The 27542-nt window shown below is 38.7% G+C and overlaps 2 protein-coding genes across 2 annotated transcripts in view; one reads left to right on the forward strand and one right to left on the reverse strand.

Moving 5' to 3' along the window:
* The window catches only part of LOC101863856 (pirin), an 11074-nt gene extending 4639 nt beyond the window's left edge, over window positions 1-6435 (reverse strand). The window contains exons 1-5 of the mRNA XM_005110977.3: window positions 6172-6435; window positions 4729-4821; window positions 3912-3992; window positions 2169-2375; window positions 639-768 (exon numbers count right to left, since the gene is read on the reverse strand). Of these exons, the coding sequence (XP_005111034.1) occupies window positions 639-768; window positions 2169-2375; window positions 3912-3992; window positions 4729-4821; window positions 6172-6261 (601 nt within the window). The 5' untranslated portion in view covers window positions 6262-6435. The remainder of the gene's footprint in view (window positions 1-638; window positions 769-2168; window positions 2376-3911; window positions 3993-4728; window positions 4822-6171) is intronic.
* A 217-nt stretch (window positions 6436-6652) lies between these two features.
* On the forward strand, window positions 6653-23885 carry LOC101864106 (uncharacterized aarF domain-containing protein kinase 2). The gene is made up of 11 exons (XM_005110978.3): window positions 6653-8491; window positions 10167-10447; window positions 11484-11577; window positions 12227-12336; window positions 13670-13819; window positions 14990-15118; window positions 16731-16829; window positions 17517-17597; window positions 19119-19289; window positions 21711-21839; window positions 23416-23885. Exons 1-11 carry the CDS (start codon window positions 8062-8064, stop codon window positions 23602-23604), a joined length of 1863 nt encoding a protein of 620 aa, XP_005111035.1. The 5' UTR covers window positions 6653-8061; the 3' UTR covers window positions 23605-23885.
* Window positions 23886-27542: the final 3657 nt, after the last annotated feature.

Raw genomic sequence — 27542 nt, forward strand, 5'->3', positions numbered from 1 at the left:
TAAATTTCAACACACACACACACACACACACACACACACACACACACACACACACACACACACACACACACACACACACACAGACAGAAAGACGGACCCCGCCCAACCACAGACCACTTGGAATGCACATACACACACACATGCATGCATGCACGAACGCACACATGAACGCACACATCCATGCACACATGCGCACACGCACGCACTCTTATACTCACGCAAGCACACACGCATCCATACATACACAAACACACACACACACACACACACACACACACACACACACACTCACACACGCGCATCTACACTTACTCACACACGCATGCATGCAAGCACACACGCACCCATGCACACACACACACACACTCACTATAAATACACTTGGAATGCACATACACACAAACACGCATGCGTGCACGTACGCACACATGAACGCACACATGCACACACACACACGCACACGCACGCACTCTTATACTCACGCAAGCACACACGCATCCATGCATACACAAACACACACACACACCTATACTTACTCACACATGCACGCATGCAAGCACACATGCACCCATGCACACACACACACACACACACTCACTATAAATACAAGGTCCCACAGCCCTGAGAGGAGAACTCACCAAAAGAAGCCTCCCCAGAGAGGATGTAGACAAAGGCGTTCCAGTCTCTGGGAATGGGCTGGTCCAGCTGAGACCCAGGGGACATTACAAAGTCCAGGTAGGAGGTAGGCGTGCGGGTGTACACCGGGGACTGAGGCAGACCGGACAACATAATAATAATAATAATAATAATGAAGATCCTTTCTATAGCGCCCATTCCCGTGTAAACACAGCTCTAGGCGCTTTACATTAATGCATGTACGAACAATATTCATGCACGTGACACACACACGCACACACACAAATACTCATACACACACACACAAACACACACACATACACATACACAAACACACACACTCATGCACACATAACATGAACACATGTGCACACACAAGTATGCCAAACACACACACACACATTCACACACACACACACACACACACACACACACATGCACACACGCACACACACACACACATCTACTTGCTTATCACACGAGCATGCTTACACATCGTCACGAAATGAGCACATATATAACAAAATAATATACACAATGCAACAAAATACATAAATGGATACATAGTCATTTACATAACATAACACTGAACATGAATCAACACACACATCATACGTGAGTCATTGTGGTGAAATCAGGGGCTCGTAAAAAAAATAATTTAAAAAAAAAGAAACTGGCATTTTTCTGCTACCGTACTGAAAAATGTTGATCAAAGGCACAAAAAATGTAAATTTGCGTTGTTCAAGGAACAATCTAGCTTTGAAAGTGACCAAACTTTGACAGTCATTTTCTCGCTAATTGTACTTCTGACACCAGGCAACCACCATCACCTTCAATCACTAATAATCTCAACTTGTATTCAAGAAAGATTAAATAGTATTTTATTCCATTAAAAGCGAGGTAAAATGAACAGGCTTTAAGATAGGGGGCCTACAAATAACTCCATATGCTCAAAAATTGGCAAGCACCCAATTCCACTGGTCGTGACACACTACTTTACAACCTAGAACACTCATTTTATTTATCTTAACATTTAAGGCAGGCTTATTTTTAGTTTGCAACACAAAAGTCTAAAAGCAAAACTTACATTGTGTCACAATGTTAGAGACACACTTTTTTTTACTTACTACATAGAGATGCATTTTTCTGCTCTACAACCTACTAGACAACTTTTTGATTATATTTTATGAGAAATATCACTCAAATCAATGTCTAAGGAAATCATTTAAAAATATTGCATTTTCATTATCTCTTTTCGCAGTTATTCAAAATATAGCTCACTCCAAAAAAAAGTTGAAACCTCATTCTTTCACAGATCTTTTTCAGCTTATCTCAATGTAAAACTAACATTACAGCAAACAACCAGAAAAATGCATTTCCAAAAGACAAAGACGAAAAATCAAAATGATACTTAAGAACAGTTTTTAATCACATGGAGCTCATTGTTGAGTGGGGATATACGCCAGATAAATACAATTATTATTTACTATCATAAGAAACCTTTGTTTTCATCAATTAAAAGTTTCACCCACCTTGACGCCGAAAGCCTCTCCGGCAATGACCTTGACTTTGACCCCACCTTTGTCTCCCCTGGGAATGTCTTTGTCGGACAGCTCCTGGTACGCTGGTTCCACCATCTTCTCAGCTTTCTTCAGGTTCACCCACAGCTGCAGACCATGTGACTCCGTGTCGCCGCCGGGCATTTCACAATGGACGATACCACGACCTGCGGTCATCCACTGAGAATAGAAAAGACAACAGCCTGTTATTGATGAATGTTGTACTTATGATAGAAACAACAAAAGACTGAGACCTTTTTTTAAAGATATATGTTAGTGTTAGTGTTCCTACGCCCCCCATCAACACAATTTTGATCATTTAAGAGGCAGGCTTCCGACCTTGCTTGTCAGGGCCAAATTAGCACTTTGCCCCCATGGGACGTCTTTCGGCAACGGTGAGAAACCGTCCTTTTTCCACACGGGACGCCGATTAGAGACAGTGTGATATAGCAACAAAAACATTGAAGCAATGATCTCCTTTTTGACATGCGCACTTATTAAAGTTAATTTTCTTTTCTGAATAGTTTGTGTAGCCTTTGAGGTTGAAATTCAGTTTGTATACAACAACTGGAGTAAATTGTTTGAAAAAGGCCGAGTAGACCAGGCATTAGTGCTGCTTTACTCTTTTGCTTTAGTCTTACTATTTTGATAAAATAGATAGAAAAAATTGGTTTCTAACCTCCGGCTTCTAGTTACCGTACTCGAAACGGCCAAGAATTCGGGTGACGAATGAGCTAGATTTAATGTTTTTAGTTCCAATTCTAATTCCTTTTTTGGTGAACATATGATCATCACTTTCAATTTTCTCAATATGCTAAAAATGTCATAATGGTTGGGGTATATTTTTGCCGAGATACAGGTGTAGTACTGATGTAGCCCATCTGCATCCTGGTCCGTGGGGACAAGGGTTATGCTTTCTGAAGGCTGCGAGGGTGGAAAGTGTTAAAGGGCTGAGAGGGATCACAGAGGAAAGACAGAGACGCACAATAAACATTCTCCCCACTCAGGAATTGAACTCGGATCTCCTGCATGAGGCAGCTAAACATCTAAGGGTCACACCAGTTCCACAGACTGTTGTTAATGAATGATGTGCTAATCATAGAGAGGGTTCTGTCTGATCTTTGAGTTGTAGTTTATTTTATAGAACGTTGCCCAAAACAGCTGCACTGCATATGCAACAAATAACGTTGACAGTGTGTGTGTGTGTGTGTGTGTGTGTGTGTGTGTGTGTGTGTGTGTGTGTGTCTGTGTGTGTATGTGAGTGTGTGTGCGTGTGTGTGTGTGTGTGTGTGCGTGTGTGTGTGTGTGTGTGTGAGCATGTGTGTGTGTGTGAGTGTGTGTTTGCGTGTAAATGTTTGTGCGTGTAAGTGTGTGTATGTGTGTGTGTGTTTGTCAGTGTCTGTGTGTGTATGGGTGTGTGTGTGTTTGCGTGTAAATGTTTGTGTGTGTATGTGTGTGTATGTGTGTGTATGTGTGTGTATGTGTGTGTGTGTGTATGTGTGTATGTGTGTGTGTGTGTTTGTCAGTTTGTTAGTGTTTGAGCCTATACTATAGTGGTTTGCACCATATAAAGCTTTCCAAAAAGTTGAAATCGTTTTAGAATTTTATCAATTCTGCTGGGGTTATAATAATTATAGATTGTAAAGCTCATAGAGCAAGCTGATAAGCAAGAATTTATGCTATACAAATTCTATTTATTTTATCATCTTTTATTACCTGTAGATCTCCTGCCTTTATCTTGCCTTTGTGACCCAGAAAGTCTTGGTGAATCCCCTCACCCTTCATCATGTAGGTCACCTAGTTCACATTAAACATAGAAAAAATATAGCAATCAATCATAATGACTTGTTTAAGAATAAAATTTGTGGCTCAAATGGCAATCTGGTAAAAAAAAAGAAAGCCCCGACATTTCTACGACGCTCCGTTGAACAGGTTGGAGCAACCCTCAGGGTTTATTTTATTGACATCGATTTTTTCCCCCCTACACCAGAAGAATGTTTAGGGTAATACTTAATATATATATATAATCCTTGGCTTTCCAAGAGAGATCATTGAAAAACAAAACAGGACACATAAAAGATACTTCAGCACTTGAAAGAAAAAGAAGAGCACGCTTGCTTTGGAAAGTATCAAAGTCCAAATTTTAAATGAACCTTTATTCACAGCAATAAATATCTGTTAAAATAAGACTTCTTTGAAAATAGTATTATAATACTACCTAACGACAGGCAAAAGACTCTAGCATAATCCCTCGTATACATGCTACAGTCTCAAGCACTTTGGGTTGAAGTTGAAAAATCTACCAAGAGACTGTGAACGAGAATGAAGAGGAAGAGAAAGAGAAGTGAGGAGATGGAAGAGGAGAAGGAGAAGGAGAAGGAGAAGGAGAAGGAGAAGGAGAAGGAGAAGGAGAAGGAGAAGGAGAAGAAGAAGAAGAAGAAGAAGAAGAAGAAGAAGAAGAAGAAGAAGAAGAAGAAGAAGAAGAAGAAGAAGAAGAAGAAAAAGAACAACAACAACAACAACAAAGACTCACAGTCTCAAAACCTCTGTGTGGATGATCTGGGAACCCTGCTGGGGGTGAGACGCGAAATTCGTCCAGCATGAGAAATGGGTCAAAGTTACGCAGCTGAGTCATCACCATGAAATACACAGGAAAAAATATAACAATCAATTAACACAGAATCCCATAAACTAAAAGTAATAAAAACAAAACAACAAAAACAAAATAAACACCCCCAAAAAATGTCAACAATCAAGAATAAAAAAATCTTCTTGTAACTGTAATTAAGGAACTTTGAGAGGTGATTAATTGACAAAGGATTCCTTTTTCTTACATGTAGATAATAAATATACTATATTTACATCACATTTTCAACATTTTCACTTTTTAAATATATATGGTAACAATTATCATCCTCAAAGTAGAGCTTGGCATGATTTTCTACAACCAAAAATATGTTTGATGGGGAACCTTGGAGAGAAGAAGCAGACCCAACTATTCAGCCCATGTGGAACATACAACTCCAACTATGACGCAGAGAGAGTTGCCATGGTAAAGACCCTGGAGCAGATCACCCAAGACTTTTTTTAAGGCGCAGTAACACCAGGGGATGTTGTTGTCTTCTCTGACTCAATGTCAGTACTCCAAGCCATCGAGGGAGGAGAAGACTACAGAGGTTTACCGGAACATTCTCAGCCTTGTAAAACAGAAGGGCACTTTCTATGGCGTCCGGGTCACACTGCAGTGGGTGCCTGGCCACTCAGGAGTACCAGGAAATGAGACTGCAGACGAGCTATCAAAGACAGGAGCAAGCCTGCCCCAGACAAACACAGCCGCCTCTTTACAGACCTGCAGAGGGATCATCCAAGCCAAAAGCAGAGACGAGTGTCTAAACAGATGGACCAACGCAGAAACAGGAAGATCTCTCTTCGGGTACAAGGACAAACCCAATCCCAAAGACCCTTCGAATCTCTATAAATGTAGAGCTGATCAGACTCTGATCCTCAGATCGCACACAGGACACTTACACACCAAAAGGCACATCAGAATTAACCCCAAGTGGGAACCCCATTGCAGACACTATGACTATGACTACCACGAGGAGACCGTTGAATATCTTCTCCTTCACAGCCCAAACCTGGCAGTTCTTCGACGCAGGCTCCTTCACACACCTACAGACTTACAAAGCCTGCTCTACTCTGGTTTTATATTCTAAAAATATTATTAATTAAAGGTTGACACACATTTTTCACAAGTTCGAGTATGTGATGAGATAATTGTGACAAGATCACTGGAGGAATGTGCCATGACGACTTCATCGTGAGACGAGTTAACTGGAAAAAACCTTTTTACAATACCCTTACAATACTATTATTATCGTCGTTATTATTATCTTTAATATAATTATTATAATTATTATAATTATTAAGGCTATTAAATGCTTGGGGACAGGACATCATAAATAAATTAACCTACCTCAGGACGTCCGATACTCCGACGCACTCTCGCCCCAACACCCTCATCCTGCTCAACACTTTCGAAACTCAGGTTGGTTGTGCGAGACATGTTCCACAATTAATTTAGATTAGATCTAGATCCAGACCGATCAACCCTTGATGATTTCGCTGTTGTGTTAATCACTCAGCAACTGGACAGTGAAGATTCAGTAGCGCAACTAGCCTAGCGACTGGCGACAACTACGACCTCCACATTCATTTAGTTTGTTGTTGTTTCTTTTTCAGCAGTTTAAAAATACCGTCATGTTGCTGAGTCATGTTTTGTCTCGCATTTATAACCTTCATGACGAAGCAAAAATCTGATGAGTTTCGTCAATAATAATATATTTTTGTAATCAGATAGGCCCTTTTTCAAGTAACAAGCAGCTTGGTTTAATTATGTCTTCCAGCCTCTCACCTACCTGCCAAATGATCAAAGACAGATGGTGAAGCAATGGTTATCCTTTTGCGACGAAAGCTCATGATACATGTATTTGTTTAATGATTTATTCTTTTTTTAAATTGTTCATGCACTGGGGTGTCAAGATATTTGTTAGTTGTCCTTCAATTTTTCGCGAGGATAATTGTACGTTTGGTTTTTAAAATGATGTTGGGGCCCTTCTATGCAAAATAAATAATTTCGAAAGTTGCCCCTGGATTTCAACAAGAGCCTGCCTACAGCTACAAGAGTTGAAGGAGGGGGTAAAGACTGAATCAGACAGGAAAAGATGAGAGACATCCAGAATGGACAGTCCTGATGCTGAGGGGAGCATCACTAAGAGTAAGAGAGGCACAGAACAACAAGATGGGAAGACAACTGGTTGCCAATATTCTGTGTTTGTGTTGACCCGACTGCAAGGAGATTAAAAGTAAGTTCTAAACTCCTTGCCCGACTGCTGGTTATTTCTTCTTTTTTTTTTACATTCGGATCTGCTGTAAAGTACTTTAGTAAAGTATACTAGACTAGATCTAGTATGCTGTTCTTCCTTGACAATCACGACTTCCCATGTCCCCTCTGACGTTTTTTTCCCCTTATCATGACACTTTCCAAGACCTCCTAGTCTTATCTTTTCTCCTGGGTGGCGGTCTTGGCTAACTTCAACCAGAGAGCTGCTTCGACTGATGATTGAGATAATGTATGAAAAGCTCAGCAAAAATAGCGAACGGTGTATCAACGAAACATCATCGGGGTAAAATAATTTGACTGTTCGAACTAGATTCTAGTCACACCCCACCCATTAATAGACCTCTCGCCTCTCTCCACTAGGCCCAGCATAGAAACAAACAAGTGGGTTGTTGGCTGTTGGGTCATTACCCTGCTGCTTGGCTTTGTCCGAACTAAAAGTTGCGTGATGTGACCCTCTTCTCGATGTTGAAATTGTATCATGTATGCCAATAGCGATATCATCTTTAACTGGATTCTACAGCATCAGCAGTCATAAAGGCAAAGACCTATATTGTAACATTGGTCTTTTCTTTGTTTCCGAACTCCGAGGAGACCTTTTCCCATTTTTCCTCGTTCTTTTTCTGGTTCTCACAGCATACAAGACAACGGCTGGTAACTTAATAAATAAGGGAAGATAATAATTGTTCTAAAAGAATGATCAAACTAATTTATAATCACTGTTCTTCTATTGCAAGGTTGCAGTGTTCTAGGAGGTGAGAAGTCAGAAGTAAACAGACTTCTCCGAACATCAGTGTTGTAGAGCACATTATTGTGGGGGTGATGCTGCGTCTACTCTGAAGGTACTGCGCACACTCACACCATGATGTATCTAGCTGTGGCCAGATACGTCTTTAGTATTGGGTCTGTCGCAAGACTAGCCTAGGTCAGAGGGGCTGGTCATGTGCATAGTCTCAGCCTGCCCGGATGATGTCTCCTGTTCGACGTATTTTGACTTCCACTTCTTTCCACACTGGTGTGCCATCTCATATCCAAAGAATGTTAATGAAAACCACTCAATTGACGTTAAGGAACAAAGTGTCTTTCATCGTTGGAAATAGAAGCAGTGTGAAAATTGGTCAAAGAATGCGAGTGTGTATTTCATCTTTACTCCTGGGCGTTCCAGTTGCATGTATCAGCAGTGAAATGTTTACAAAGTTTCCATTTAAGGTATTTAACCACCTGTTCTACGTTGCTCAATGTGAGACGATGGACAACGCTGTCATTATGGTGAAGAAGGATGAGCAGTTCTGTCCGTCTTTGCAAGAGAGGATCGTAGAAAGGCTGCTTCTGTGTCTGAGGGCCATCCATCTGTCCGTCCTGTTCTTCCCACTTTTGGTGTTGTATCCCGTGTCATGTGAGTGGAGACAGGAATGTGTGGGTCACGACACGGTGGAATCAGGCACTCGTCATTTTTTAAGCATTTGGAGATATTTGCGATTGAAGGAGGTGGGGGTCACCTGTTCGTCGCCTCAGAACCATTTTGTCCAAACTGTACACTTAATATAAAAGTAACAATTGATAACAAACTTGACTGGCATCCTCACGCTGCTCTTGAGCATTAAAAAATTAATAAAAGAATATTCCTTTTAAGGAATTTAAGAACTTTCCATGTTGATATAAGATTATTGAAAGTGTGCTATTATTTTGTATTTTTGCTGCTGGGCTGGGAATTGTAAGGTAAAGAAAAGTTTGACTGAACCATTAGCCAACAAGATCTCAAGATATGATTTTACTAAAATTGATGAAATGTATAACACCACATTTATAAGAAAGATAAAAAGTATTATAAACGACCCTTTCCACACAAATTTTAAGATCACGCAGCAGCAGATATGTACCTCCAAAAACAAAGAAAGAAAGATATAAAAGAAGTTTTTTACCATCTAGCATAATATAAGGTTATTGTCAGAATTTAAAGCATAAGATGTGCGTTGCTCTTTAGAGTATGTTTATATTATATAGCTCCAAAGGTCTTGTAATAAAGTTCCTGCATTTGGTTGAATGATGCATCTGATGTGAATGTACATTTTGTCAGCTTTACTTCTCTTTTCGTATTTAATTTTAATGAGAGTAATATATTAAAATTTAAATGTTTTAATGTATACCTGCACATGTGTTTTTACGGTGCACTACGGCCCAGAAAAATTTCCCTCTGGGATAATAAAGTACTATCTTATCTTATCTTAGTAAAGAGGACTCTTTGGACAAAATAGTTCGAGGCGATGAGTTGTCAGAAGAACAGTTAATGAGAAAGTGGCTGCCAAACTTTGGTGACGTCCTTTGGGTGTCCTTGGAAACTGAAAATTTACATTTTTTGTGTCTTTGATCTACGTTTTTCAGTAAAATACACACAGAAATATATATATATTTTTTAATGGCTATAAACTATTAAAGGTTTTGAAATCAAAAACAACAAAAAGTTGCTAAAAGTTGCCCAATGGGCCGGAAATTGTCGTTGCATTATTTTGATGAGTGCCTGATTTCACCACAGTACCACACATTTTATAAGTCTTTACTTTTTATTTTGTATTGTGTTAGTGTTAGGGACTAGGGGAAAATTAATGGGTGCAGTGTTAGGAATGGATCATTGTTTTTCTACTAGTTTTTTTTGTTGTTGCTATGTATCTTTTTTCAAGTTTCATCATATGCTGACAAAATAAAAAATACTCATGTAAGACGGTTTTTTAGATGTAAAATTTAGTCAAACATATGCTGTAGATAATTTATAAAAGAAGCTCATTTTGTGTAATTTTTTGCTTTTCATGTTCTTGGCATACACAAAAGAAATTATTTTCTAATTAATTCAAGTCATGGCAAATTACTACAATTCTTAAATTAAATTTTGGAGGAAGTGGTAGATACACGTACGGTAGCTGAGGCCTCCTTTAAAATTGCATTTAATTATCAAAATTATTGTTTCTCCAAATTTCTATTTAATAAGTTGTTGACATTTGCTGCACTACCTTAAGTATATATTTGAGATATATATTATATATCATAGACTCATTTCTTCATTACAATCATTTCAGATCTTCATGTGTCTTGCTTTCAACTCTGGTTGAGTTTGTTGTACCGAGCAACAGAACGGTCTGGTGCAACGTTCATCAAACTGGGTCAGTGGGCAAGCACAAGACGAGACCTGTTCTCCCCCGATTTTTGTGAGTGTTTCTCTCGTCTCCACCACAGAGTGCGACCTCACGCCTGGTCACACACGGTGGAGACTTTGAAAGAAGCGTTCGGCAGCAATTGGCGGTTGATCTTGGGACTGCAAGAAAAACAGGAGCCAATCGGGTCTGGATGTATTGCTCAGGTGATTTTGTCTTATCGATAAACCTCTGAGGGATGCTCCTTTAGCTCAGATAATAATCATACTGGACTAAAGAATGGATAACTTGGTTTGAAACTCAAAGAGGGCATTCTTGAACTCAAGTCGTTTTGTGGAGTTTTCATGGCTCTCAACCCGTTTGGCTTGGTTCTGTCGGAGACAGACGTTAAATTCAGAGGTGCCGCCTCTTAAATAACCTAAAAAATGTTGATCAGGATTTTAAACCCATACAGTTACACTTACTTGTCCTCTGAGCTATAGGCCTAAGAAAACCTTTGCAGAACTTTTCTTACATGTAGATTGTTGTATAGAGTTTGTTCATCCCGCGTAGGTCGATAAACTGGATGGGGAAATGACTGCTCGGATAATTTCACAGGGTTTATGCATAAGACAGAGATTTTGCTGTGATACTTAGGCCTCAGGTATATTTTTTTCCTTTCCTTTCCCACTGCCCTTGTTTTTCAGACAAGAGATTACTATTGTCAACACCAGTATTGTACTGCTTCAACCACCTGTTTGAAATTAAAAGAGCCTTATCATTTGCTTTTGTGTTAGCAATCCGGAGACTGGGAGGAGGTGTTGCTTTGCCCTTGAAAACATGAATTGAAATTATCAGTATCTCTCAATTAGTAATCCGTGTTGGAATGGAAATATGGGTTCATCAGTCTTGAAAATATTTGAAAAAAATGATTATACGTGTTTGTTAATCTTGAAAATATTTGACAAAAATATAATACTTGGGTCACAGCACCAGCCTAATCATACTATACACTGGCATGACTATTTGCAGAAAGGTGGGATGACAAAGAAAATGAGACATTATTTTGTTGTGCAGTTTTATGAATATGATTTTAAAACCTTCTGTAATAAAGGGATTGTCTGCCAGATGTTTCTTTTTTTTTTTCTTACACTCCACGTAGGACAGTTGTGATAAGTAAAGCTTTGAAAAGTGTTCCTCTTTTTATCTTTGTCTGACTAGAGCAAAGCCATGAAACTAAATGAACATGATTATTGTCCTCAGGTCTACAAAGGGAGCATTCCTTCATCCTTTGCATCAAGTGAAATTACGAAAGAAATAAGGGATGAAGATGATCATCAAATTTTTTATGAAGAAGGTGAGATTTTGACTTCTGCCTAGTTTCAGCCTTCGTGTTCATTGCACATGTTTTCATTCTATGAAATATGTTACTATTTTATTTTCAGTCATTACATTTGCTTTTAAATATTTTGACAATTCAAAGGATTTCACGGAATATTACTTCTATTTCAACAAAATTGCCCAAGACAAAGACTTACTGCTGAGAAGAAAGCGGTTGTCTTAGACAAGGTGTGCATCATGGACAGTGTCATTATTATATTGAAAAAAATACAAGGGGATAAGCAGGAAATGATCATTTTTACAGGTGATTGCTTGGACAGGTGGCCATTAGGACAGGTTGTGACTCTTATTTACTATCTCTCTTTTATAATTTACTTATGAAGTATTTTATTTTTATGTGGACTGTAGATTTTCCTTAGCTTATTTCAATCTCAACTGTGGCTTTGCACTGTCCGCATTAAAGCTACAGCCTTTATTCAGCCTTTTCCCTATCTTTATCACTTCATAAAACATTAAGCTGTGTTGCTGTGGGTCAAAATAGTGTAATAGTGTTGTCAGTAGTACTGGTTTCATATTTCTTATCCTGTTTGTTGCCACCTCCCCCCCCCTAAAAAACAATTCCCCCCCCTTTTCGCGCAAATTATTTCATGAACTTCGTTTGACAGGTGTTGAAGTGGCATCTCTCCCAGTGGACAGCCACACCGATGCGCTTTCAACGGCTAACACAAATAACTCAGACCCGGGGACGTCAGATGTCATTCCTGTGGCCATCAAGGTGAAGGCCGGAACTGTTATCAATTGCCAAACCCTCTCTGGTATTCAGGGTTAATGAAAATGGGGGGAATTGTTTTTTAGGATCTACTGATAGTCTTAAGAAGAAGGCAGTCATTTTTGTGGACTTCTAGAGCATGTAAGTCTGTACTCGTGAGTTATAAGTTTTAGTTTTTCTGTTCCCTTGTACTGCAAAGTGTTTAGAGGGGATGCAGTTGTTGGACATGGGTTAAGGTGTGTTGCTTTTTTAAATGTTAACATGTTATGTTGTGATTTGGAGGGTCTCTTTTTTCTGTTGATCCTTTTTCTTCTTGATCTTCCTCTTGCTTCGAATCAATTAAATCCCATGTTATAGGCCTTTCAGGGTGGCTGTTGTGGTCCTTTTTCTCATAGCGTGTCCAAACAATTTGATTTCTTGTCTTAAGATATATCGATGTATGACTTCTCTTTAAAAAGGCTTTTCCCCAATATTGTTTGTGATACGTCCTTTTTTACTTCGAGAAATTTCTCTTGGTTCTTAATTAGTGGGTTTTAGGGGTCTGAGCATTTTAGAGCATAGTTTACATATATCCAAAGAAATTTAATATTCATTAGGATGAAAAAAAAAATCTAGTTCATGAATAACTCTGTCTAGTCTAAAGTTTATGATCCTTTTCGAGCCCCATGAACAAATTCAAAAGTCTTCCCACCTTTTTGCTTTGTTTTATTAAAAAAGCAGGAACTCTGTTTTAATGCGTACCACTGATAGTGCAATGTCAAGTGAGTGGAGACCTAAAAGAAACTTCTCATACAAGTACCGAAGATTAGAGGTGTACAAGAGAGTAACAAATGCAGTAATGAACTAGGAGAGATAAGGATCAAAGATGTTTTATAGAAAAGAAGGAGCAAACCACACCACAGAACCTGCCAACTGCCCGCATTTGCTATTTTACTTTACCACACTATTGGACACACCCTGAGGAGACCCCCGTCAAGCATCATCAGGCAAGCTTTAATGCGGAACCCACAAGGAAAACGAAAGAAGGGAAGACCAAAGATGACATGGAGGTGAGTGGTACAAGCTGAAATTGAAAAAGCGGGGACATCATGGAAACAGATAGAAAAGGATGCTCAGGACAGGCTTCGCTGGAGTAATGTTGTTGATGGCCTGTGCTCCACTGGGAGTTAAAAAGGGCAAGAGAGAGACTTTACCACACTGGGAGTTGAAGTTAGTTAAGATTTCCTTCCTTAGATTTTACCTTGCTTTCAGTGTTTGAGCAGTCACTTCAGCTCTTTTGACTTGAAAAGCTATTTCTGAACTGTGTTGTACAAAGAATCTTCATTTATGCCTCCGCCAGGTGCTTCATCCCAACATACGAGAGACATTCCACCGAGACCTGGTTTTGATGGCGGCAACGGCGAAGTACCTCACAAAACTATTTCCCAAACTTCACTGGGTCAACCTCAACCAGTGCGTGCAAGAGTTTTCGGAGACCATGAATAGACAGGTACAAACTGTGGGAAAACATTTTTTCTATTGTGTGAAGAAATGTCACGGTACCTTATGTTACCATAGGCAAATCTGCGATGAAGTTCAATATATTCCAGTATCTCAAATACAGTTGCGGGGTAGAGGAAAGGGGGGGAGTATACTGTAACTACAAAAAACTGACCAATTTGGTAGATTGCGCTTATTATCGCCATCGTGATAAGATCAGATAACTGCAAAATTATTTTGCTTTTTTTTTTTCATAAAACAATTTCTACACACATTTCATATACTGGTTAAAAATTTATATTCAAATAAACAACGAAAAGTGAGCTTTTTTAACAGTATGAAAATCGGATGACTCTAAGCCATCCTTTGAATAAATCAGTTTTTTTCATTCTCCTGAAAAATTTACCCATTGTCACTTATCCGACCTTATCACGGCAGCGACGATATAATACAGGGTGAAATTCTGACTGGGTTGGGGAGCTGCAATATGCATGAAGTCAAGTAGTAGTCAGACGTCAAAATATACTATCTTGTCTTTCACAACTCTGCCGTAAGCTGACGTATGACAAAACGCCATTTTATTATTCACAGCATTTTCGAGAAAAAGAGTTTTTTTGTCAGCGCAACCATTGAAAAATAGAGTTCTTCTGAAATTTGAATTCGAATTTATTCAAAAACTGGTCACAGTTTCACTTTGACTTTTACCCACAAGTAATGAAACTGATCAGGCTTTTGATTTAGTCAATAAAAAATTTTGGCGCCAAAATGAAAAAAAGGCGTTTTGTCAACTTACGGCAGTTGTTGTGGTTGTTGCCTTGAGACTGATTTAGTCTGTGAGACTGGAGTGGAAAGTTCTACAAACAAGACACCATGATGTGTTGTAATGTCCAGACTTTTGAAAAACTAACGTTCAATGTGGAGGTCAGGGATATACTTTTCGACCTCACTTTTTTTTTTTTATCGTTTGTATTACAAGCGAGGACATACGGTAATGATAACACCAGTATAATGTGATGATTACTGAACCAACGGTCAGTGAGTTTATTCAAGAAATATTTTGCAAACTCAAATAATTGTACTGATTGTACCAGTGTTCTTTGGTCTACTGTGTCAACCTAATTATTTGTAGCAAAGATCCTTTAGGTTCACAGGTTTCATATTTCTTTTTTCTTTTTTTTAGCTGGACATGAGACACGAGGCCCGAAATCTCCAGCGTTTTACTCGCAATTTCCATAATGTCTCAAGCATTCGTGTTCCTCAACCCATTCCTGCCTTGGTGCGTCGAAACATTTTGGTGGAAACATTTGAAGTAAGTCATTTTAATTGGAGGAAAAAATGTATGACTTGGTTTGTAAGCTCTTTCTTTCAATCTCTTGCTGCTATTTATTGCTGCTATTTGTCTCTTGAAAGTTTTCATGTTCTTACAAGAAACTTCAAAGAGAGAAATGTCCATCTTTTGGCATATGCTTCAAAGCAGCTCAACTCAAAGCCTGTAAGTTGTAAATGTTGGCAAAATATGATCAATGCAATTTGGAAGTTTGCACTTGTCCTGCTCATAGAGCTATAAACGACTCCATAAAAATTTACATGTCTTGCCAGTTGAGGCGTTGCCTTCCTCATGAGCAGACTTCAAATTTGCAACAACAAAAAATGTATTTCCATGGACACTGTTCCTTCACTTTTATCATGCAGACATGAAGTGCAAGAGTGATGATCAACAGTAGACATATGTACATAAGTGAGGAAACTAAAATAGAAGATTGCCTTGTTCATGGGAAGAGTGTTAAGTATGGGCAACGAGCTGGAAAGGAGTTCTTTCTCTGAAGATTTCGTTCTGTCAGTAATTCCGTGCTGCCACTCAGTTATTCTACTGTGCTTCTCCCAAATACACATGTGGCAAACTCAAGGCCTGCAGGCTACATCTGGCCCAGCACACTATCATTACTGGCTCTTGAGAGAATTTTAGGTGGCCTATCCTGAGAATCTCCATAACACAAAACCTTGCTCCAAACATAAACAAATTTGTTACCAAGGAAAGATGCTATTCGCCTCTGACAGAACCAAAATTGTCATGACTTGATTTGATATTATTTCAACTCTATTTTATTTATTTCAACTAATTTGTCTGTTTTAATTCATACCATTTTTAAAAAGGTTTAATTTTCCGCCGCTCAGAGAGTATTTAAACTGTTCAGCCTGCAACCTTAAGTGTGATTTGAGTTTGTGCCTTATCAAAACAAAAATATGCCTACATGTATTTTATAGATCCGTCTGATCAGGAAATTGATCTAGTTCTGTCATTGGCTTCTGAAGCAGAAACCTTCCCGACTTTTAATCAACCCAAAAGCATACAAGCCTGTGGACTCATGTGAACACATGTTCACAAGGTTGTCATATATACTTTCTCTAATGGTTAATATTGGTTTGAAGAAGGAACTGACCCATCTCTTGCTTGACTCTACTGGGCTAATTTTAACAATTAACCCATACTATACTTTGACAAAGAAATAGAGGATCTGATAAATAATGAGCAAATGGTTGCTGAGTAAATCATGTGCAGCCAAACCTGCCCTACTGGTCACTTATCCAAGACAGTCACCTGAATAATTTACTACTTTCCACCTTGTGTTTTCTAACACTCTGCAATCACACAATCGGTAGTACAAAATACCCCACCTGGTCACCCAGCCAGGAGAGCGACTGCAATGGACTTTTCGGGCCCGACGCAGAACTGTGCCAGGTGACTGGAACGGATAATTTTCACTGGCTCTGTATTGCACCAAGTGACCGCAAAGTGTTGTATATTATAATGACACTGTCCAAGACATCCACCTGTCTAAGACAATTACTTTACTCCTCAACAATGAACAGTCACCTTTGAGAATTTCAACTGTATTGTGTCTCTCTGTCTCGTGTGTCAGGAGGGGATCAGCGTCGGTCAGGTGGTCAGTGACCACAGTTATCCTACAGAACTCCGGGAACATCTGGCCAAACTTGGCATGGACCTTCTCATGCGCATGGTAATGTATGAGATCAGCTAGTAGTGTGGTCAGACTAGTTTGGTAAATGAGAGTTATAACAAGATAAGATAATACTTTATTGTCCTTGCAGTGGAATCATGAGTTTCATTGAGGGGGGGTAGGATCTTCATACAGTTTCACCTTTTTGGAATGTGCACTTTATTTGATTAATTAAGTAATGTGTCTTCCTAAAGAATTTAATATGTACAGAACTGGTAGTAGATTTTCTGGTGTTAGTGAGATTCTTGGTTTGATAGTAATAGATTTCCATGAGTCTTTGTTATTGTTTTTGTAGATAGCTTATTGCCCTTAATCCATAAACGTGTTATCGATAAAAATAGACGGTAACATAAATGATGACACTATGAGGGGGGGGGGGTGATGAGGGGGAGTGGGGGGGGAGACAACTACAGCGAATTATAGGCGATTTCCAGGTTGAGAACCATAGATATGGGGTACATAGAAGCGGAACCAATAAATTGGCAAAAAGATATTATTAATCCGATTACAGGAAAAAGAGGCTAAAACAGCACCTGGACATGGATGGCTGGTGCCTCTATAAATAAATCGTTGATGGTCTGGTCTGGTAGATAGCTTATGCAGTTCTTTTGTATTGAAATTGTAGTATCTTGCATGTTTGTGACGTACATGCATGATGTGATGACGTCTGTGGTGGTGGTTCCTCAGGTGTTTGTCGACAACTTAGTTCACGCTGACCTTCACCCTGGGAACTTGCTGGTTCAGAATCTGGAGTCGTTCCACAAGGAGGTAACTGTCACACCCCTCTGTGTCTGGTAACCATTGTAGCGACTTAGTTGCACAACACCTACGTTAAAAAAAGTCCAGTTAAACCTATGCTGTTTTATAATTAATGCGCACATGTATATATATATATATATAAGGCGCTTGTGAATAAACATTAATTTGTCTGTACTAAGTTCGCAACTCAACGTTTTGTCATGTCTCTACACCAAACTTACCATCTGTGTCGTTCATTCAGAACGTCTTTATTGATTTAAGTTTTGATAAGAGTTTTACAGTATTAGCAACACAATTAAAAGGTCAGATATGTGCTGAAAATAAAAGGTGTTACATACGGGACAAAAAAGGTGGCGAGATAACGACAATAGTTGTTTGATTGGAAAGAAGAAGCAAACCACATCAGAGCACCCGCCAACTACCCACAAAATATCTTCATACATATGAAACAGATGAACTTGGTTAACCCAAATCTGTACACTGGCCTGCCTTCTTTGGGGCAGTGAATGGGGCCTGCAAGACTCTGTTGAGACATTTGTAGTTCTACTTTTTTAAAAATTTTTATGTACAGTTTAAAAAAGAGCTAGAAAGAGTTTTAGTTGTCTTTATGTGGATGGGTGGCAGGAGCTCTGGTGTGGTTTGCTCCTTCTTTCCTATCAAACATCTATCATTCATATCTCTCCTCCTTTTTGCCTTTGTATGGTAATCTCAACTAACATCTCTAATCTTCAGCACTGATATGACCTAATTGTGTTGCAAGTGCCATTAAACACTTATTAAAGCTAAAAAAAGACTAAAGTTGTTCTCAGATGGTATAAATTTATCCAGATTATATCCTAAGCTGCCAAACTGAATGATTATGGGCTTCCTGGAAGGAAATGGCATAAACGTGTGTGTGTGTGTGTGTGTATGTGTGTGCGCGTGTGTGTGTGTGTGTGTGTGTGTGTGTTTTCTGACTTATAAGAGTTTTACATAAGGTTGGTCACACACTAAAACACACACGCACACCATACACATACACACACATTGTACACACATACGTGCTCATACACACACACGTACTCTGTGTCTCTGGCACATTCTCTCGCAATCATACAAAGCTCTCTGAAAAGTTATGAGGAAAATAGCCATACTGTAGCCAGTAATGTGCTTCCCATTTTTCAGTTTCAGTCACTGTACTAAAATCAATGCACACTGTTTTAGTGGCATTCTGACAGAATGGATTACTTTTCGCTATCCTAACGCTAACAGTGTTGAAAGGGACTTAAGATTCATACAGTTACCAATTACACTTCACATCTAACATTTCTGACTTACTGCGTGGGTGGTTGGCGATAGCTCTGGTGGGGTTTACTCCTTCTTTCCCATCAAACATCTATCATCCTGATCTCTCCTCATTCTTTTTTGTGTTTATCACTCTCTTCTAACGCCTCTAATCTTGGGCACTTATATGACCTTATTGTGTTGCAAGTGCCGTAAAACTCTTTACTAAAACTTAACGGACTTACTGCTGCTGTTTGATTACTTCAGAAAACTGCAGTTGTTGAGGTGGATGCCCTGGATGTGATGGTGGTGGACGTGCGGCCAATGGAGGAGTCCGCCGTGAGACTGGTGCTACTGGACTGCGGCATCACCACGTCGCTGGAACCCGAGGACAGGCTCAAATTTATGGAGGTCTTCACCGCAGTGGTGAAGGGAGATGTAAGATGACCATTTCAGATAAGATAAGATAATACTTTATTATCCCAGAGGGAAATTTTTCTTGGCTGTACAGGCCCGTAAAAACACATGCATGCATACATTTTAAAAAATTATTTATATATTACTCTCATTAAAAGTCAATATGAAAAGAGAAGTAAAGCTGATAAAATGTACATATCCCCACAGATGCATCATTCAAGCTCATGCAGGAATTTAATTACAAGACCTTTAGAGTTATATAGATTCATACCCGAAAGAGCAATACACATTGATGCCTATTCTGACAAAAGCCTTATGCTCGATGATAAAAAAACTTCTTTTATATCTTTCTTTCTTTCTTTTTAGAGGCACATAGGTGCCACCTCATGATTTGGCAATTTTCATGGAAAGGGGTGTGATGAGTCGTTTATAATGTTTTTTGCCTTTTTTATACTTTCGGTGTTATACATTTCATAAATTCTTGTAAAATCATATTCAGAGATCTTGCTGGCTTTCTTAATGGTTCTGTCGAATTTTTCTTTCTTTCATCCTGTAATCTCCAGCCCAGCAGCAAATACAAAATAATAGTACACTTTCCATCATAGAATGGTATAAAAGGGAACATAATCTTATTATCGACACGAAAACATGTTTTATTGTGTTATGTTTTGAATGTTGTCTCCTTCAGACTTTCTCCTTCAGATTGGGAGTGTTGTAGTTTAGAGGCATGGCGTCGGACTTGCAGTTAAAAGATTTGAGGCTCCATTCACCAAATACTTTTGTGTGGCATCGTGGTGCTATCAGGCGCCCGTCAAAATAGGGAAATTTGGAAAACTGACCTTTTACCACCCATAAGGCAATTTATGTGGAATTTTTTTTTAGCTGAACACATTATATGATCATTTAAAAACACATTTCTTTGGGGATTCTACTGAAAAGTGTTGATTAAAAGGACAAAAAATGTGAATGTGCAGTTTCCAAGAATACTGAAGCTTTGGAACTCACCACAAATTGGCGGCCATTTTCTCGCTTATTTTACCTCTGACACTAGGTGGCACTCACCTCTTTCAATCACAAATATTTCAACTTTTATTCAAAATTATTGGTGGGGGGGGGGATTCTTCGAAAGCACGGAAAATGAACAGGTTTAAAATAATTATAATAACTCCATATGCCCCATAGTTGACCGGCGCCAGATTCCACTACGTCGAGATACATATTTGTATTGTCAGGTACGGGACTTTCTCCAGTTCACTCTATAGAAAATGGATACTAGCCATTAGAATATAGGATACAGAGCCAAAGAACAGTCTGGCTTTTTGTCTTTTTCTGCTTTTATCACTGCATTTTTTAACTCACTTCAGACGGGTCACACAACAGTTGCGTGACCCCCGCCGCGACGCTCGCGACGGGTCACACGAGCCCTGCGTGACCAACTTTGGAATTTTTTTTTCGCTCTACAAATCACGCACGGATCGCGAAACCCGCCTCGTACCCTTGTTTGGCCAAGCCTGAGCTACTTAGACTTCGTTTCGTATCTCTGGGGCTGGTAGTTTTTAAGTTATTGAAGGTGAAGGACAGTGACCCCAACTGGGGATGAACAGACCGGAACTCGCGCTTTGTTTTTTTCTATACAGCTGATAGTAATCCGACAGTCGCGTCGTAGTAACGGTCGAAGAAGTCGCATGAACAAGAATCACATAATTTCGCCGTTTTCTATACTTCTGTACGTTTTACTAGTTTTAGTGTCTCAGAATATGATGTGTCTAATAGTTAGGATCCTGGATATGTACCTGAACACGGCCCGAGTCGTAGTTCTAGGGCTAGATCTAGCACTAGTACCGGTGTTGTTTTTCGCGCAACGAAATCACAACGTCGTGCCGTACATCTGTCTATGTATTTTCAGTGTATGGGTCTGAATCAATGCACAGACCAGCTTTTATATTTTCACCAAACACTCGCACATGTATACAAATCAAACCAGAACACTTTGAACTTTTATTTTTGTTGTTGTAGTGAATTTCATTCTACTTGTCACGTCTCTGGAAATTTTTTGGAAAATCAAATTCATGCCAATTTTTAAAAAATCATACAAATTAAAGTATTAGACTTAGACAACTTTGGTTTTTTGTATTAGATTAAGCTTGAATGTTACTTTACTGTGTCAAAAAATAATTACAATAGGGTAATTCTGAGAGTTGTGGTGATTTATTGAAATACCCCCAAAAACGCCAGTCTTCAACGCTTGTGACTGGTGAAAGGGCCCAGTCGCAAGTGAGTTAATTATTTTTTTTTTAGATAAGAACATTATTTTTTTTTAAAGAAAAAAAAAAAGATAAGAACTTTATTGAAATCAGAAAACAGAAATAATCGACATAAAATTCACTTGATCTTCACGACAGCATTGTAGTGCAATTACCAATTTTATTCTTCTCTTCATAGGGTGTTGCCGTGGCCGACTTGTTCCTGTCTAAATCTGCCGTCAATCACTGCACGGACAAAAACCTCTTCCGAACAGAGATGTCTCAGGTGGTGTTGAAAGGCAGACAGAACTTGTCAAGTATATCCAAGGTGAGTGTCTAATCTTTCATCTTTTTCTGCTGTGCTCTTCAACAAGAAACTTTTTGGTTTAGTATACAGTATAACATGGATAGGTTGAACACAGAAGACTCAAAATTATTCATCCGTCGAACAGTGCCTGCAATCTGGTTGGGGGTTTTTTTTCCTTCTTTATCTTTGTAAGATGTCTCTCGAACTACAGATCATGCAAACTACCGAGGCCGGTCCCAGCGAATTTGGGCTATCCATGTTATACTGTACATGTATTAGTCTGCACGGATTTTAAAGTTTTGTCTTCTGGCTGTCATTTCCCAGCAATAATATCTTTGGCTGAGGCTTCCTCAGGATTGACTCGACTGTGTCTGTTTTTTCCAAATTCAGATTGCCAAACTAGCCAAAATGATGGCTTTCAAATAGCGTTGTACCGTGTCAGTAAGCAAATGAAAAAGCAATCCTTTGTGTGCTTTTGCCACAACAGTAGGTCCCAACGAGTATGTCCTATAGTGTGCTCTGTTTTGTTTACTCCTTGTCATAGAAATCCATTTTTCTCAAAACAGGGAATTTGGATGTATAATCACTTCAAGCTCTGAGTCAACGATTTATAGTGTGACGGCTGCATATTGCCTCACATTATAAAAAGATTAAAACTTATAAAGAAGACGAAACACAACATCTTTGCTCGCCTACCTGCCGGAAAAACTTATTTATTGTTTTTCTTTTCTAATGAGATCTCGTGTATTCAAAACGAGACAATATGATACGTGGCAAGAAGGGGAAATAATGGTGATATCAAAGAATCGTTATTGCAACATTCGCAACATAGTTCCTTCCCATTTTTACATTTCAAAACAACAGGCATTACGTATAGTAACACAAAAATATTTCATTAAACTTCCGCTCAAACCTCACAGTTTTTGGTCCGTTCTCAGTGACCGGTGAAGACCACAGCAAGCTGACAAAACACGTTTTTTCATTTTGGTGCCAACATTTTTTATTTGCTAAATCGCAAGCCTGATCAGCTACCCTATTTGTGTGGAAAAAATCAAAGTGAAACTGTGACTAGTTTTTGAATAAATTCGAATTCAAATTTCGAATCACCCTATTTTTAAATGACAAAAAAACTCTTTTTCTCTAGACTGCTGTGAAGATAAAAATGCGTTTTAACAGCTTACACTTACAGCACAGTTATTGTCACCAGATGTAAGATTTTGTCTCTATTATTGTCTTTTACTTACTGATGACATGATCAGTAGCTGGAACAGGAAACTTCTTTTTTTTTAAATTCTGTCTATTTTGCCAATTCCGCTGTCTGCTGTTGGAAGTTTTGCAATTAATTTTTGTTATTAACTTTGACAAGAGTTATTTTTTACAAACTTTCTATACTGTCATTGTTATTTGTTACATAGTTTCATAACACTATGTAACAAACTATTTTTTAAATGTTGGTATCTTTTACAACAAATTATTATTTGTAGGTAATTTTTCACATTGTTTTTCACATACCTTCTTAATTCATATTTTTAACAAACCTGCTCAACACTGATGAGTCACAGTACTGACTTTCTTTCGTTACCTTTGTCCTCACCAGATCAAGGTCGCGGAACTGATGCATGAAGTCTTCGATGTTCTCAGCCGTCACAAAATCCAACTGGAGTCAAGTTTTGCCACCATTATCTTAGCCATCGCTATGCTGGAAGGTCTCGGGCGATCTTTAGACCCAAATTTGGACTTGCTACAACAAGCAAGACCGATTGTACTAAATTCCGCTTTTCGATAAAGTGCTTCTAATTCCCAAGAGTAAGAAAGAGCTGATAGTATCAAGATAGAAATTTATAATTTATAATAAATGTACAAATAGTTCAGCTTTCAACTGTCTTCCTTTCATTGACACATCAAAAGTTTTGAGAAATACTCCCTACCATAAATCACTTATCAATGATACTTTTAGTAGCTCAGGTTTGCTTTTAGTTTAGTCAAACGCGCAACATTTTTGTTAATGGCTCGTGTATCTTCACAATGTACATATGTGATGCAGCGTAGTGAAATCAGGCGTCAAAATAATGAAAGCCAAGAAACTAGCATTTTTCCGCAGGTTTGGGAATTTTTATTGAATTTTTGTGTTTTGGCTCAACACCTTTCAGGCCCATTAAAGAACACATTTCTGTGTTGATTTTATTGAAAAACGATTAAAGGCACAAAAAAGTATAAATTTTCAGTTTTCACGTACTCTAAAGCTGAGGAAATAACTCATTTTTGGGGACCATTTTCTCACTAATTTTACCTCCAAAACCAGGTAACCCCTACCTCATTCATTTGCAAATATTTTGACTTCTATTCCAGATAAATGGGGGTTTTTTAATCCAAAGCAAGACAAATGAATAAGCTTTAAGATGGTACAAATAACTCTACATGCCCAAAAATTGACGAGAGCCTGATTCCACCATTTCGTGACACTCACATGTTTCTATTCTTAACACTTAGGACAACCTTGCAAACCAGAACACATGCCTCAATGTGTGCTACCTTTACCCTTTTCCCGTCTAGACATGAAAGGAAGGAAATACGGCATAAAAGGGCATTGCATGCGGGTCTGTACTGTTAAATATCTGGCCGTCTAGACCAGCTTTTGCACTGTGATGCAAGAAGATTTCCAGGAGTTTATTTTCTTTTGACCGGTAATTATTCAGTATATGGGTTTGATTCCTCTGTCAACACAAAATTACATTATAATTCATTATTCAAGAGGTTGGACTTCTGAATATCAACGTCTGCTACTGACTTTGGATGTAGGGTTGGTAGTGGTAGCCTTTACAATACAATCTCGTAATAGATGGTGCGGGAAGTTATAGTTCCATAGCCTTTATGCAACCAATGCGCTTCTCAGCCCTGACATCATTTTTAAAAGTTCAGTTTATGCAGTTTTTACAATTTTACCGGATAGCCAAAAGACTGGGTGTTGTTATAAAGAAGACAACATTTGCTTTAGAAATGTTAAAGAAGTTATTACATGTATCAAAATTGTATTCTTAAAAATATTGACTTGGGATGCTTGCAAAGAGTGTGTTTTCTTGGTCACAACATTCAGTTGGGGGGGGGGGGTTGGCTCTCCTGAAAAAGTGTAAAAACTGCATATACTGTACTTTTAAAAATGACAGCAGAGTTATGTGTGAATACTCAACTTGGGGAAGGCTGTGCTTTTTCTTTCACCTGCTGGCTTGTACTTGGAGCCAACTTGTCGTGTATTCCTGAGTTTCCAGCACTTTGCTAGACCCAAAGCCAGCTCAGATTTAAAACTCACCCAGCAGAACTGCTTAGTATTGATAGTTTATTCCCTGATAATATGATTTGAATCTTGTCAAAGAGGAACTTGCGGAGTCCTTTTTTTCTCTGAAAAAAAAAAGGTGTGAAGTAGGTTGAAAATATTTGGGGCCCACTCTTAAAATGAAAGCAATTAAATGTAATGTAGATCAACCAACTTTCTTTCTTTGTCAACTGATGACTCTTTTTTTCTTTTTTCTTTTTATAGTAGAGGGTTTTACGGCGCTCACAACTGCATAAGGCCATATGAGCGCCAGCTGATGACTCTGCTACGGCCTGAAGTGATAACTGTGGTAAAAAGAACAGTAACTTGCTGTGATGTGCAGGTATTATGGGTGTACCATACAGATACAGGTGGGCACGGATGGTTCAAACACGTCAAGGATTGACAAGCATGTTGGACTTGTCCATAATTCGGGAAAACTGATACATGTCACAGGCGGTGGAATCAGGCACTCCTCAATTTTTGGGCATGTGATGTTAATGGTATCATCTAAAAGCTTATTAATTGCTTTCAATGAAAAAAATACTCTTCTATCTTGAACCGAAGTCAAGATATTTTACGATTTCAGGAGGTGGGGTTGCCTGGTTTCAGTGATAAAATTCGTGAGAAAATGGCTGCCAAAGCTCAGTAACTTCAATAGCTTGAGAGTCCTTTAAAACTGAAAAATAACATTTTTTGTGCCTTTTATCAACTTTTTCTGTCAAATTTACTCAGAAACGTATTTTTATATATGGATGTAAAAGGTGTTAAGTCAGAAAAAAAAAATTAGCAAAAATTGTCAAACTGGTGGGGAAATGCCGATATTTTCGATTTCATGATTTTGACTAGCACCTGATTTCACCATGATGCCCCAGATATAACCAATGAAAGAGATATCAGGCGGGGAATGGCAAGTTGTATATAAGCTATCCATGAGTTGGTGTTTTCTGTGTTAGCACTACATGTATCTGTGCCATACCAATTGTCTAGACAATTTAGTGCTGGGCGGCTAGGTTACCGATTATTGAAAGCTAGGAATCGTAGGAATCGACTCCGAACCCAATTACTTACATTCTAATGATGTGATTTTTTCCCTTGTGGTTACCGGGTTGGTGCCGAATATCTTCAGGATTTAGGATAACCTTGATTTCGGAACACTACAAAGCATCAACTTCTTTTTTTTTTTCAAAATAAATTCTTTTTCAAAAAGAAGATTTTAATGATAAAAATAACTGGCAACCGTTGGTCTACGTAAAAAGGAGACGGAACTTAACTTCCTTAGTATCGGTTCTAGAATCGACTCTTCGCCCAACTCTACTAGACATCCTCTGAAACTTTAGAAGCATGAGGACATACCCAGGTGTTGTGAAGGAAGCATTAGTGAACAGGCTGTATAAAAATATGTGTGTTTGTTATAAATATGTATAATGTGCATCATCATCATCATCATATAAATGTGCCTAAATGCAGGTAAAATTAATAAAATCCTATTTTATATTTTCTAGCCTTCCTTTTTCTCGTATTGTGTGATGTTAGCAATGATTAATGTGGGATGACTGTTTGGTCTCCTCGCACTTCTCTCTCTCTCTCCCCCTCTCTCTCCCCCTCTCTCTCCCTCCCTCTCTCTCCCTCCCTTTCTCCTCTTGCTCTGCAGCTTACACTGGTAGTTGTAATGATAGTTGTAAAGTGCATAGACCTTGCTGTAGTCATAGATATACACTACATGTATATAAATGAAATTATTATTTTATAGATCTAGTAAAGTTAAACCCTATCGATGCGACACATTTTGCTATCCCATGGTAGGCAACATCAAGATGAGGGAAATTGTGCATTCTTCAGGCTTCTCTTATTGTTGCCAAGAACCACAAATAAAATAAACTGCTTTCAAAACACAAGAGCCCAAACACTGAAGTGTGTCAGCATCAGGTCATCATTGCCCGTGCTCCCACCTGTGACATTTAGTCACCGAATAAAGCTCTCTGCGCAGACTTTAGCTTTTAAGGCTTGCCTTGTGATGCTGGCCGTTGGCTTTTGGGGCATGTGACCAGTCCATCCCGGCCTTCTTTCATTTGAGATGTTATTTCTTCCTAAAGAACATTCTAGGACAGTTTGGTCAGCCCTTCTGCACACAGTTCAAGTTAAGGAGAAGCACATCAATATTATTATAATAGAATTAATTTAATTTAACTACCATTTATTTTGCACTAATTTGAGTAAAGAGAAGAACATTGACATAATAACAGACAACTAGTGTAGGGAATGAGTAAAGACAGATGCACAGAGACAACAATTTGAGGGCGAAGTGTTAAAACTAGGACTTGCCACTGGTGTCCTCCAACCTTTTTTTTCTTAAAGTAAGTATTTTACAGCGCTCACAACTGCATAAGGTCATATGAGCGGATGTGACACAT

The sequence above is a fragment of the Aplysia californica genome, unplaced genomic scaffold (assembly GCF_000002075.1).
Source record: "Aplysia californica isolate F4 #8 unplaced genomic scaffold, AplCal3.0 scaffold00978, whole genome shotgun sequence".
Lineage (NCBI taxonomy): Eukaryota > Metazoa > Mollusca > Gastropoda > Aplysiida > Aplysiidae > Aplysia > Aplysia californica.